Raw genomic sequence first — 12,646 nt, forward strand, 5'->3', positions numbered from 1 at the left:
TTTTCTCCACGGGTTTTCAGTTGTGAGAGTTAGTCGTGACATGTTATTCTTCTAACGTTTTTTTATATTCAGTGTATTTTGATAAACCCGTTAATGTCACTTGTGCTTGCAAAAACCCAGGGTGGTGACATCCAAAATGTTGAATACAGGGCTTACAGAACCATTGCATATCAGTTGTGGAAGCCATGGTAACAATGTCCTTATGGTCCAGACCTAAATATCTCAACAACCACTAAATGGATGGCATACCATTTGATACAGATAGGCATACTCAGGCATACTCATGATTACCAGAGGATGAATCAAATGGTGATTCCTCACGTTCCCAGCATGATGCAATCACTTATTTTTTAAATGACTGCCCAATACTTTAGTGTACGACCAAATTCTGCAAAAACAAATGGCATTCCCATCAGCCTATCCATACTGTGCCAAATGTTAAAAAGGAGAACATGTTATCTAATCAACTAAACCAGCTTAACATCATCATGCTAGCACTGTTATCGTGAGCATAGCACGTTGATGTTAGCATACCAAAGCACATGCTGTAGGCTACATGTGCCTGTGTTGCTGGTATAGCATGTGATTGTGAACCATAGGCCAAATAGATAAGATTTGACGAGGAAAAATCACAGCCTTGAACTTTATATTTCTGGGAGATGAGCGTTTAACAATGTGCCATCAAAATCCCAGCAACTTAGCTATGTTTAAAAACATCAAGAAAACTGTTGTCATGCTGACAGACTGCCATTAACACACCTGAGGTGGACACCTGCTCGTAAACCACTATGATGCACTGCAACGCCATGAATGTAAAATCCTACGCCGAGAATTACAACTTTAAAAGTAAACGTGTAGATGAAAATAGCTGCAAATTAGCAATTCATTTGGAAACACTCACCTGGTGCCCCGCTGCGCCGGATCGTGCACTAATCATGCACTAAACATGTTGTGTAGTTGTGAGTATCAAAATGCCCGCTGAATATCCTGTTTTATTGTGAAAAATCAAAATAAGTTCCAAGGTCTCTGCTGACTTCCTTGCATAGGTCAACACTCACATGTCAGCTATCCTGCATTAAAAGTAGCTAGTGAGTAGCCTATATGCCATTAGAATTTCCCAATAGCCTATACAATATTCAAGATTAACATCTAGCCTACTTATCATATGGAAAAAAACAACTAAGAACATACTTTTGAGAATGTATGTACTCTGAATTAACACAATTAATGTCTGAGTTATCACAGTTTTAGTTTTGTTTAAACATGACCCCCCCCCCAACAAGGGTAGGCCTATCTGTATATCTTCTGATAAAACAGGCATAAAAGATACATTTTGCTTCCACATTGTAAATGAAAATGGAATAAGACAAGGCCATATTCTGATTTTACAAATTGTCTAAGTGTTATCAAATGTAAATACTAGGGCCGGGACTCGATTAAAAAAAGTAATCTAATTAATTAGAGGCTTTGTAATTAATTAATCGAAATTAATCGCATTTTTAATCGCATATAAATATTTGACCTAAGAACAGTGAGAAGCAATTTTTTTCACATGGATTTTAGTATACCATTAGGCGCATTCACACCGCAGTACTTTTCCCACAAAGGTTCATGAGAACTTAGTTCATGAGAACAAATTAAGCCACTGACGTCACTTCTTCTTCTTCTGCTTTGGGTTTACTGGCAGGCCGCAAACCACTTCACGGCGTATACTGCCGCCCAAAGTCCCCGGCCGGTGTCAGTACCAGATATGTTCGGGCTACCAGATATGTTCGGGTGTATTTCCGTCGCATCCGTCATCCGTCATATTCGTCATATTTTACGGCATCTCAAGAGGGCCATCACGGTCAAATTCCGAACATTTAAACATAGCCGACACTTCATTCTTTACTTTGTCCGTTATTATATGTAGAAGATTATACTTTTTCTCCGTCATGTTGTTTCCTTAGCAACAACTTCAAACAGGCATAGCCTACACTTCATTCTTTACTTTGTCCGTTATTATATCTAGAAGATATTAATTTGTTCTCCGTCATGTTGTTTCCATAGCAACAACTTCAAACAATAACAACTAACCGCTAGCCCCAAAGCTAGCATCACAGCCACTGCTCCGTTTTCGGAGACTTTGCACACGTTTTTCACAAACATTTTCACACGCTAGGAGTACTTCCAATAGCTTCGTCTTGATCTGTAGATGTGATTTGATGTGTCGTGTGTCCCCCAACTCCTCTCCAAAGTTCAGATATTTAATAAAATACTCAGGGGAGTTTCCTGAATTTTCATGCCCAAAGCCAAGCACTAGGCCCTGGGTAAATTAAGAGGCTGATCTCGGGCACTTTTGTCCACTTTCCCTGGTGGCCGAAACTCAAGCCAGACATCCATGGAATCGTCTCAGAGAGTAGATGATCAGTGGGGCCTTGTTTTTACTGAATGATGTGTTTTTTTATGGGGAATTCAAATATGAGCTTATTTTTAGGATTTTCGGAGACTTTGCACACGTTTTCACAAACATTTTCACGCTAGGAGTATGGGAGTACATCCATTCGCTTCGCCTTGATCTGTAGATGTGATTTGATGTGTCGTGTGTCTCCCAACTCCTTTCCAAAGTTCAGATACTATATAAAAATACTAAAAGGTAAATAAAACATTAAACATAATGACAAAATAACAACCTGAAATATATGTATTCTATCTACACATTTCGTAATTATCTAATCTAGTGGCCTTATAAAAGTGTTGGCTAAAGTAACGCAGAATATATATATTTTTTAATTGTAAATAATTAGAAATATTATTTATGTGCACAAGTAGGCCTACATGGGACCCCACCATAGCACCCCACACATAACAAGCTGTCCCGAGTTTTTCCGGCTGCAGTTCCGCAGACGGCCGGTGTGTGGCAGCAGAGCGCTGGGAGCAGAGGGAGGTGAGTATATGACGGATATGACGGATGACGGATGCGACGGAAATACACCCGAACATATCTGGTAGCCCGAACATATCTGGTACTGACACCGGAAGTCCCCGGAGTTGGGGACTGGCTTCAGTAGAAGCTGCTGGGAGTCCCAGCAGCCTTCCGAGTAAATCGCCAGAACGCCGACACCTCCTCATCTCCACCGCTCCCATGTTTTATTTTGTGTTGCCATAAGTTAGTCTCTCTGCGTTTCTGCGCTGGGCTAATGCTAATAATGCTAATGCGAGGATAATAAAATGGCGGCTTCACCAAACTTTTTGGGAGTTTTACGGGGCGTGGTTTGCAATCCGCCCAGCCAATCAGAAATATAGCTATTTTCTCACAAGAGAGCTGTACTAGCAGGGACTTTCGTGGGGGTAAAAAGGTTCTCATGAACTAATTTTAGTACCGGCTCTTTTTGGTGTGAACGCGATAAAAGAGGCTAACGTCCACGCTAGCTGCTATATGTTTTGCATTGAGGTGATACTTGAGGCTTGATGTGCTGCGGTGATATGCGAATTCCTTTTTGCATAATTTGCACACAACCGTGCTCTTATCAACGCTTCCATCCGTCCGTTTTTTAAAACAACATTTCCCACTGTTGTTCACCGTGGTTTGTTGTTGTCTGAAGTCATGAACGTTAGTTGGTGCTCCAGTATAATCGGTACGCCTGAAACTCATCCAGTGAGAAACGTTCCGCGGTGCAAAAATAAGTGCGATTAAAATGCGTTGATTTTTTTAACGCGTTAATTTTTGTGTAATTAATTAATCTTAATTAACGCGTTAAAGTCCCGTCCCTAGTAAATACCAGACATGATGACCATAAGATCCTCTGCGTGAGACTTGCTTCTCCTCACCAAATCAAGGAATTCATAAACAGACTTATCATTGGACACTTATGCAGTAGAGCCATACACGTGTATGTCCCAGATACCGAAATCCATTTCCTGCATAAAAGGGTGACTTCTGAAAGCTAAAATAAATTGCAAAGCATTGCTTAAAATTCAGAATTGTGAAATGACAAAGTAACTGTTGATCCAAAATACATTTTACGGCACTGCTGGAAACCAAAACCTAGAAACTGAAATGAAAAACGAGTTCAAAGCTGTACTGCATGACCTACAAATGCTCAGATCTTAAATAAATTGCTAGAAACAAAATGGTTACACAGAGCAGTAGTAGTAGGTATAGTATTAGTAGTATAGTAGTAATGAATCAGAAAAGGACTCATAATTGGACATTAATCCTGTAAACAGATAGACATGTATGGCCTAGAATAGATACCAATAAATAAAAGCACTATAAATGTGAACACATCATGTTATCACCCTTTGCTCAAATGCTCCAAGCTGCTTTAATTTCAGAACAGAGCTAATTGCAATTAAGATGCATGGGGTGTTGAGCTGAGAAGTAAAAGGAAGTAATCAGCGTTGATTATAGAGCCTGAGTCTGATCAGAGTAAATCATACACTGTACGGCTCTCTCCGCCCTCCTGCATCTGAATCAGTCATTGCACGGGAACAGAGCCTGTTCGTGTGATTACGTCCACGGCAGCACTGACTCCAGCTCTCAGTTTGAAAGGCTTATGATCCATGTGACACAGTGTGGTCGACCTAATCATGTCCTGCCCAGAGAATCACATAAAGGGGTGTTGTGGATCAAAAGTAAAACTCTCTCATACAGCTGCCAGCCTGAATGTAATGGCTTCCAGTTGCTGCCATTTCATAATCTGGATTATTTTCCTAAAACTGCTCATTATAGTTGAAGTTGTGCTGCTGTATATCAAGCTTAATTAATGTATGTAAACACATCTGCTGTAGGGAAAGTGTGCATTTAGCTGGCTCAATCTGTCTTTTGGGGATTGCTGAAATCGAGAAAAGTGTGCAGTAAATGTATCTTGTGTTATTCTGATAAAGCTGTTCCTCACTTTGTAATAATGTGAAATGATCCAATAAAAACTCCACGAAATACATAAACCTGTGACGTAGAAGCAGGATAGTGAAATGCAAAAGTGAAAATAAAAAACATTTAAAAACTACCTTACTTGCCTGAATTGATTGGCTAACCAACACTGACACCTAGTGGTTCATAAATGCAAACATAATTTCAAGAGGAATGTTTATTAAAATGTAATCGCAAATGTAATTTTACTATACAAAAATTGACCATAATTGTTTTTCAATAAATAGAATACAGCAACGCAACACAATTAACTTCAAATCAGTAATTACTTCAGATTATCAGTACCCCTCAATATCTTACAACAAGCTTACAAACATTTTAAAATATCAAAAAGAGAATTCATAAGGAATCCTCTTTGAAAAGTGCTCATGATAGTTAACATTTATATTACAGCAGAGTTTATTGTTTGCTTTATCTGTGCTTGACTTGAGAGAAAGCAGAGGAAATACTTGCAAAGGGGGTAAAGACCCTGGGCATAAACAAAGCTGTCATGCTCATTTCAAGCATGATCGATGGTTAATGGGTTTTAGCACCCGGCAGCACAAGTTAATGCATGTGAGGAGTGAGTTTTAAGACAAAGCCAGTGTTCATGTAAAGGGACCTCCAACAATACAATGATGCTCACTAACTGAGCATAGCCCAACACCAATAGACGGTCATTAAAAACAGATACAAAACAACATGTTTAGTAGTGCACTCTGTTGTTGTTGTCTCAATCGAAGAGGTCGGGGTGGTTCTCATTGCAGTACTCTTCATAGTTGAAGTCCTCCACAATGAAAGGGATATCCTTCCACTTTTTCAAAGTGAGCCTGCCGTTATTGGGGGTATCCAGGGCTAAATTCTTAATGCTTAGATTTGGCAGCAGGGCATCCCCCTTGTATTTCATCTCATATCCCCAGTCCTGTGAATTCAAAGAATATAAATCACACCACAAAACGATCCAAAAGCCAAACTTTGTTAAGCAGGGAAATATTTTCCGAGTTCAAAAGTAATATTTGGTAGAAAGCCTTTACCTTGTCGCATTCTCTGCAGCAGACCTTACACCCAGGCTCCCAGTCCTCAAAACTCTTTTCCAGCACCACCTGCCCACCGACTTTGTAGTTTTTCCTGAGAACAAAGATGAGCCATGATAAGAGCAGTAAAGACAAAGGAATTTGGCCTTTAATGTGTTTTGCATAAACTCTTAAAGTTCCCTATTATATGGTTTTTCATCAATATATTATAAGTCTCAGATATATACAAAACATGTCTCTGCAGTGTTTGGCTCGAAATACCAAACGATCATTGTAGCATCCCATAATCCCCTCTGTTTCAGCCCTGTTTCAAAAGTGCTGATTCTCTGTCTGTTGCTTTAGATGAAAATAAGGAGCCCCTCCCCACGCCCCTCTGAGAGATATTTGGTTAAAAATAACACAGTGGTGCTCTAGGTGGTGATTGGCTAATGGTTACACAAGCCAAAATAACATTATGACATCACAAAGTGGCCAAAATCTGATCAGCTCATTTTCAGACAGGTTTTTATATAAATGGATCAGGACAAAAAGTGAGAGAATCTTTTTTCCTGAAACTTTCAGAATCTCTTTACACAGAGGGGACACATGTTGATGTAGAAGAGACATGAAAAAGTGGATTTTGCATAGTAGGTGACCTTTAAAACGGCAAAGAATTCAACTCACTCAAAGTCAGGATTGACGTTGACATAGTGCACACCATCCAGGAGTCTCAGGTCACTGCCAGGGGCCACAGAGGTGAAGCAGCTTCGACACACCAGGTTGACACTAGCAGCAGGGTAGAGACTCCTCTTCTCCATTTTGAGTTTCTCATCAAGACTCTTTTGAATAGCTGCCTCCCTTTGCAGTGCAGCTATCTGGAGACATAGAATATTTCATAGGTGATGGAACAATCCCAAAGCAGCGTGATTCAATGATGGAGATGGACAGAGAGCCTCACCTTTTTGGAGAACTCTCGGGGGCTCATCTCTTGGACCTTAGCAATAGCTTTTTCTGTCAGCTCTTTCAGATAATCATTGGTGTGCTCTCGCCTCACTTCCCGCCCCCCTTTCTGGGCGACCACTGAATACAGGCTGTCTTTTGCTCGGGCGCGTCCGCTGGCCTGCTGCTGGGCAATCTCATTTGTAAGCAGTCCGTAGCGTACCACCAGGTTGCATTCAGGGATGTCGAGGCCTTCTTCTGCCACACTGGTGGAGACCAGGAGGTTGACAGCACCTCGGCGGAAATTGCGGATTGTTTCTGACTGCTCGTTCTGCAAGGAAAGCATGTAAGGACGACTTGGTCAGATAAAACAGAAACACATCTATGGATAAGTTGTAACTGAATTGAAATGACTTTAAAGATCTCCTATCATGCTATTTTTAGGCATATATTATGGGTCTCAGATATATAAAAATATGTAAAAACATGTCTATGGTGTGTTTTGCTCAAAATACCAAACAGATCATGCATTTTAGACATCCCTCATATCCCTCTATTGCAGCCCTGTTAGAGAAGTGCTGATTCTGGGTCCTTAGCTTGAAAAAAAAAAGAGCGGAGAGGGAGCTTGTGCCTGCTCAGAATTCTACGAGATACAGCTGAATGCTGCCCTGATTAAACGCCATATCATGTTACAAACCACATCAAGGATTATGTATGTAACAGTATGGAGCTCAAATGCTTTTCACTTGTGGGTTTACCACAAGGTGAGTTCCTTTATTTATTTCCTGCTTTTTTACAAATACTCTCTCCAGTACAGGTTAGCTCTGAGTGTTAGCGATGCTTGCTAATGTAAACAAAGACCATATTAAGTCCAAAACACGTTGCGCATTGTTTCTGATAGCGATGTTTCTGATAGGGCCGTGGGCGTAAAGCCAGCCCACATTTCCGATATTACGTCATATCGGACGCAAATCTGGATCAGCTCCGCTGTACCCCCGTTTTTAGAGATTAGGGTACGGAGGAAAAGAGAGGGTTTTATTTTCTGACACTTGGTGAGTTCCCACACCAGGGACACATATTTATGTATAAAGGACATTACAAAGTGCATTTTGTATGATAGGAGACCTTTAAGCTCACAGATTGAATATAAACACACCAATGTCATGTGAGAGATCCCGTTGCCAGCTCCAGTGAGGATGGCTGGCTTGATACCCGCTTCCTTTAACTCTTTATCGTTGAGGACCCAGTCGTGCAGGCAGTGGGTGCTTTTACGGGTTTTGCTGAAAATGATCCCCTTCGAATTCTCACTTGAAACAAACTGTTCTAGCAGAGTGCTTTTTAGTTTGTCCATCTTTGGGTTCCCATAGCGAGAATCTGTTGCCAATATCTCCAGCTCCGCCTGATTCTCTGTTAAAAAGGACAGTAATATTAATCAATGCTAGAATATGATGAGTTTGCTATAATAAAAAGAGATGTGTATACAAATAGACACTAAAATAATAAAAGAGATATGTATACAAATAGATTCCTACCTTGGAAAAGCCCCACCAGGAAGACGTCTGTTCCATCAATTTCTCTGGTTATCTTGCTGTAGAAGTCCTCCAGGGAGAGATAGGCATCTATCATCCGCAGCGTGTCGTTGATGAGCAAGGCATCGTTGTACTCTCGGAGGTGAAGTGCACATTGTGCAAGCAGTCTGTCGTCCTTTTTGACTCCTGATAAGATAAGACTTTATTTATCCCGAAGGAAATTGACACAAGCAGCATAACAGCAAAACTGTACACTAAAAGTGCAGTAAAAAGAGCAATTCAACATTTACAGAAAACATGAAACATAGGTCACACAATCAATGCAATTATTAGCAGTATTTAGTAATGCAAAAAATAAAACGTAGTGGCAGTTACATAATTGCACATTCTCATAGCATATTATTAATAATACTAATATTAATATTGCACATGTTATATAGCAGCGAGTGTATTGTAATGATGGTATATTGCACATAGTGTTAGTGTGGAAGTGATGCAACATATTGTTGGTGTGGAAGTGATGCAACATAGTGTTGGTGTGGAAGTGATGCAAATGTAAACAAATAATGTACAAGCGTCAACAGTAGACTTTTGTTTTACATTTAATCTAAAGTGTTCTCCTTGCCATCACAAGTGATGACTACATTCAAGTAAAGAAGTTGACAAAAGAAACGTACCTCTCTTCTCGAGTTCCACCACATCTGCCTCATACTCTTGAGTGCCACACTGTCTCAGTCTGAAGCCTGGAGGAATGTTCATGAACTCATGGATCATCAGCATCATGGACTTCAGTTGATCCCCGAACGGATCCTAAAGGAAAAAAGTATTGTTTTTAGTTTACTTAGAACTTAAATCTCTTAAATAGCTTTGAAGTTTTCTTTTTTTAAATAAACGACAATTGAGATATAAATGAATGTCCCCAGGTCAGGTCAGTTGGGGTGTGAAGTAATTATCAGGGTGCATTACCGTCTGCAACAGCATATGTTTTTAAATATAAAATAAAATAGGTTTCAATGTTTTAAAAGATGAGGAACTAGCGCAATTATTTTAAAGCTGCCACATTGAACGTGCATGTATCCATCCACATGTCATGCAATCACAGCACAAACCCAACCATCACTTGACCTCGTTGCCAAATGTCTGCCTCCTAGTTGGACACAGTTGCTGCTAAATTGTGGGGACAAATGTTTTCACCAGAGCAGGCTATAGAGCTGCAGGTGGCAGCTAAACAAAAATCAGGTTTACCTCAGGTCTTGGGTCCACAATGTCGAACTGCTTTTTGGGCCTGGGGACTTTCTCATTCAGCTCAGAGACACAGTTTTTAGTTGAAACTATGGCTGAGTCAAGGTTGGCACAAATCTGTAAGAGAGAGAAAGGAACTCATGAAGAAGAGACTAATGGGAGATCAGACAGCCCAGCTCATGCTGTGCGAAATTTGGTATGCAAATAGGTAAACTCTGACCTGCAGTACGTGCTCCACAGCTTTGTGTAAGTCCGTTGCACCCCCTGTCCCCGGTGATGCAGTGAGACCCAGGATCTGTGGCAATGATTTCTCTCCTTTTAGTTTTTTCTCCAGGTAGAATGTCATCACCTTGTTGTAGACTCCATCTTTGTTGGTGTGGTGACACTCATCGATTATCAGTAGAGTAATATCTGTAAGGAATCATTATTATTATCATGGGTACAATCTCTATATGTGATTCTACATAACAGCTCTATAGTCACAGATGTTTACGCTCCCTTTTACTCACCTGAGAGCTCCACATGTCTGTCCTCCTCCTTGTTTATCAGAGCGTTATGCAAAAGCTGTGCTGTGCAGATGACAACGTCTGTTTCTTGCAACACTTTCCCAAAGAAGTCCTTCTCCAATTTCTCTCCGCTGACAGGCACCACTTTGTAGTCTCGTCCCAGGTGAGGTTTGAACTCATTCTTGTAATGTTGATCTACAAGGTGAACCTACAGTACATTAAAAAAACACATTGTATTGAGCAACACTGAATGTAAAACATCATGTCTGTCGTAAACGTCTTTATTTCCTTTTGGTTGTGGGTACCTTGTTCACCAGGACCACCACCTTGGCCCGTGGGGTGGCCTCCAGGTGTTTTTTGGCCACATAGACAGCAGCTCGGGTCTTTCCACCTCCTGTCGGCAGCCAAATGATGATGTTTTCTTTGTGAAGAGCCCTCTCAGCCACTTCCTTCTGGTATGCATACAGTTCAAAACCTGCCATGCTTCACTTTCCTCCTATTAGATCACATGTCAAAAATAAAATATAATGGTAGAAAAGAAAGACATTAGTTCGTACCAGTACATCAGAGCTGTGATCACTAACATTATAAAGCCTGGCTATATCGCAGTTATAGTTAGACAAACATGCATTGTGAGAGACGTGTTGAATTATAGCATAATTTATCTTTAAGCTGTTATAGAGTTGGTTTATTAACTCACCAGTCAGCTGTGTGTAGTTTACGGCTTCTCCTTGTCCACTAACACCACAGTGTGGGTGTGGGGTTTTAAACTGTGTTCAGGACAGCTGTGTGATGCAGATATGCTTAAACGAAAGTAAAAGCCCTATGAACTCAGACAAGAGGGCCTGTTGAGGGAGGCTCTGGAGGAACGACAGATACAACTCACTATCCAATGACAGAGGAATCCTGACTAAAACTGACATAAAACAGATAAATTACAGCTGTTTTAAATGCAGCCATGCCTACGTCAATATCGTGGTTGGAAAATATGTTACTTATGATTGCACATTATGTATTTACTGTATTAGTGGCTCAGCGCTGAGGGGGTTCTGCAGAGTGCTGAACTCCCTGACTGGGCCCCATCAGTTTCTTCATTCCATCAGGAAAACGAAACCTACCGTAGCCTTGTTGTCATGAGGAAATCCCCACAGCTCTTTTACTGGAACTCTTGAAACCGGATCTTCTCTGTCCTTCAGCAACTTTTTGATTTCAGTTGCCAGTCATTGTTTGGAAGGACTTAGTTAAAGTCAATCGTAAATCAAGCAAACATTTGTGATTTGAGTAAAGCTGTAAATGTATCAATATGCAGCATTGAATGATTAACTGTCCATATGGCAATACTGCCTTTTTAACTGCAACAAAGTAATACAAATAACAGCTTCTAAACAAAGCAACTAGATGCATGCAGCTGAACACCAATATTCATATCCTGACTATTTCAGAAGAGCTATACACATCTATACATACTAAACTGTAATAATCAAATATTTATATCCCAAGTAGGAAAAATACATGCTAAATTCAGAATACATTCTGGCCTCAACCAACATATGTACAAAGCTAAGCAAAAGGAGGATTACAGGAACAATGAAAATGCATTAGTAGAACATATTGGATGAATTAGCTCTACAGATGAAGATTCACATGATAATTAGGAACAAGTACAAGATATTACAAATGATAGGTACTGGGATTACTACCCAGGCTCAAGAGGAATCACAGGACCTATTGAAACATACACTTATAGTACATAAAATACACATTATTAAACCAGAATCTGTCTGTTGAAGTGATTGACATGTAGACAGCATTCAAATAATCCTGCTTGTTTGATCAGCTGTTTGAGAGAAAAACAAAAAGGTGTGGGCTTTTTGTTACTGGAAAATGAAACCTAAAGCCTATTGCTGCAGCTTCAAACACAAGTTGAGGAGAAGTACATTTTGGTAGTAATAAGAATATTATACACAGATGAACTATAATTTTGCGAGAAATGCAAAAACAAGGTATAAAATATGTTTAAAAAGGGACTAAATGGTATTAAATTAAAGCAGTCTTAAGACAGTAATGTAGGACACTAATGAAAATAACTACTAACCCATTTGTGAACAGCCGAGACAATAGAGCTGGATGATTTTGATGAAATGTAATTGTGATAACATGATGATGCCGATATTGTAGTAGCGAGGAAATTATGGTTTTAGCTTTATTATTCAAATTGTAATTGAAGAACTCTAGGCATGTCTTTATCAGCACAATCCTTACTTTTGAATATGTTGTCACATATCTTTGCATTTATTGCTTCTGTCAAGATGTTTGATATTGCACTGGTCCATATTACTTTTGCAATACAATTCTTATTAGGACTTTGGCATGCACCACAGTGGAACTATAATTACACATTAAATGACATAGAAGCTGTCTATAGAAATACTAAATGTTATTTTGTCTAATCTGTGAGACTATCACGAGTCGAAAGCTGTCTTGCAGGTCTTTTACTTTGCCATGTCTAACATCCTGATACAT

The 12,646-nt window shown here is 39.9% G+C and overlaps 1 protein-coding gene across 1 annotated transcript; it reads right to left on the reverse strand.

Annotated features, from left to right (window-relative positions):
• Positions 1-5,057: 5,057 nt before the first annotated feature.
• On the reverse strand, positions 5,058-10,946 carry dhx58 (DEXH (Asp-Glu-X-His) box polypeptide 58). Its single transcript, XM_034220314.1, has 12 exons — positions 10,824-10,946; positions 10,429-10,619; positions 10,127-10,331; positions 9,838-10,028; positions 9,621-9,734; positions 9,053-9,185; positions 8,379-8,561; positions 8,003-8,253; positions 6,866-7,177; positions 6,592-6,782; positions 5,929-6,022; positions 5,058-5,816 (listed from the first exon to the last, which is right to left on the reverse strand). Exons 2-12 carry the CDS (start codon positions 10,603-10,605, stop codon positions 5,628-5,630), a joined length of 2,040 nt encoding a protein of 679 aa, XP_034076205.1. The 5' UTR covers positions 10,606-10,619; positions 10,824-10,946; the 3' UTR covers positions 5,058-5,627.
• Positions 10,947-12,646: the final 1,700 nt, after the last annotated feature.

This window comes from Gymnodraco acuticeps, unplaced genomic scaffold, assembly GCF_902827175.1.
Source record: "Gymnodraco acuticeps unplaced genomic scaffold, fGymAcu1.1, whole genome shotgun sequence".
NCBI classification, from domain to species: Eukaryota; Metazoa; Chordata; class Actinopteri; order Perciformes; family Bathydraconidae; genus Gymnodraco; species Gymnodraco acuticeps.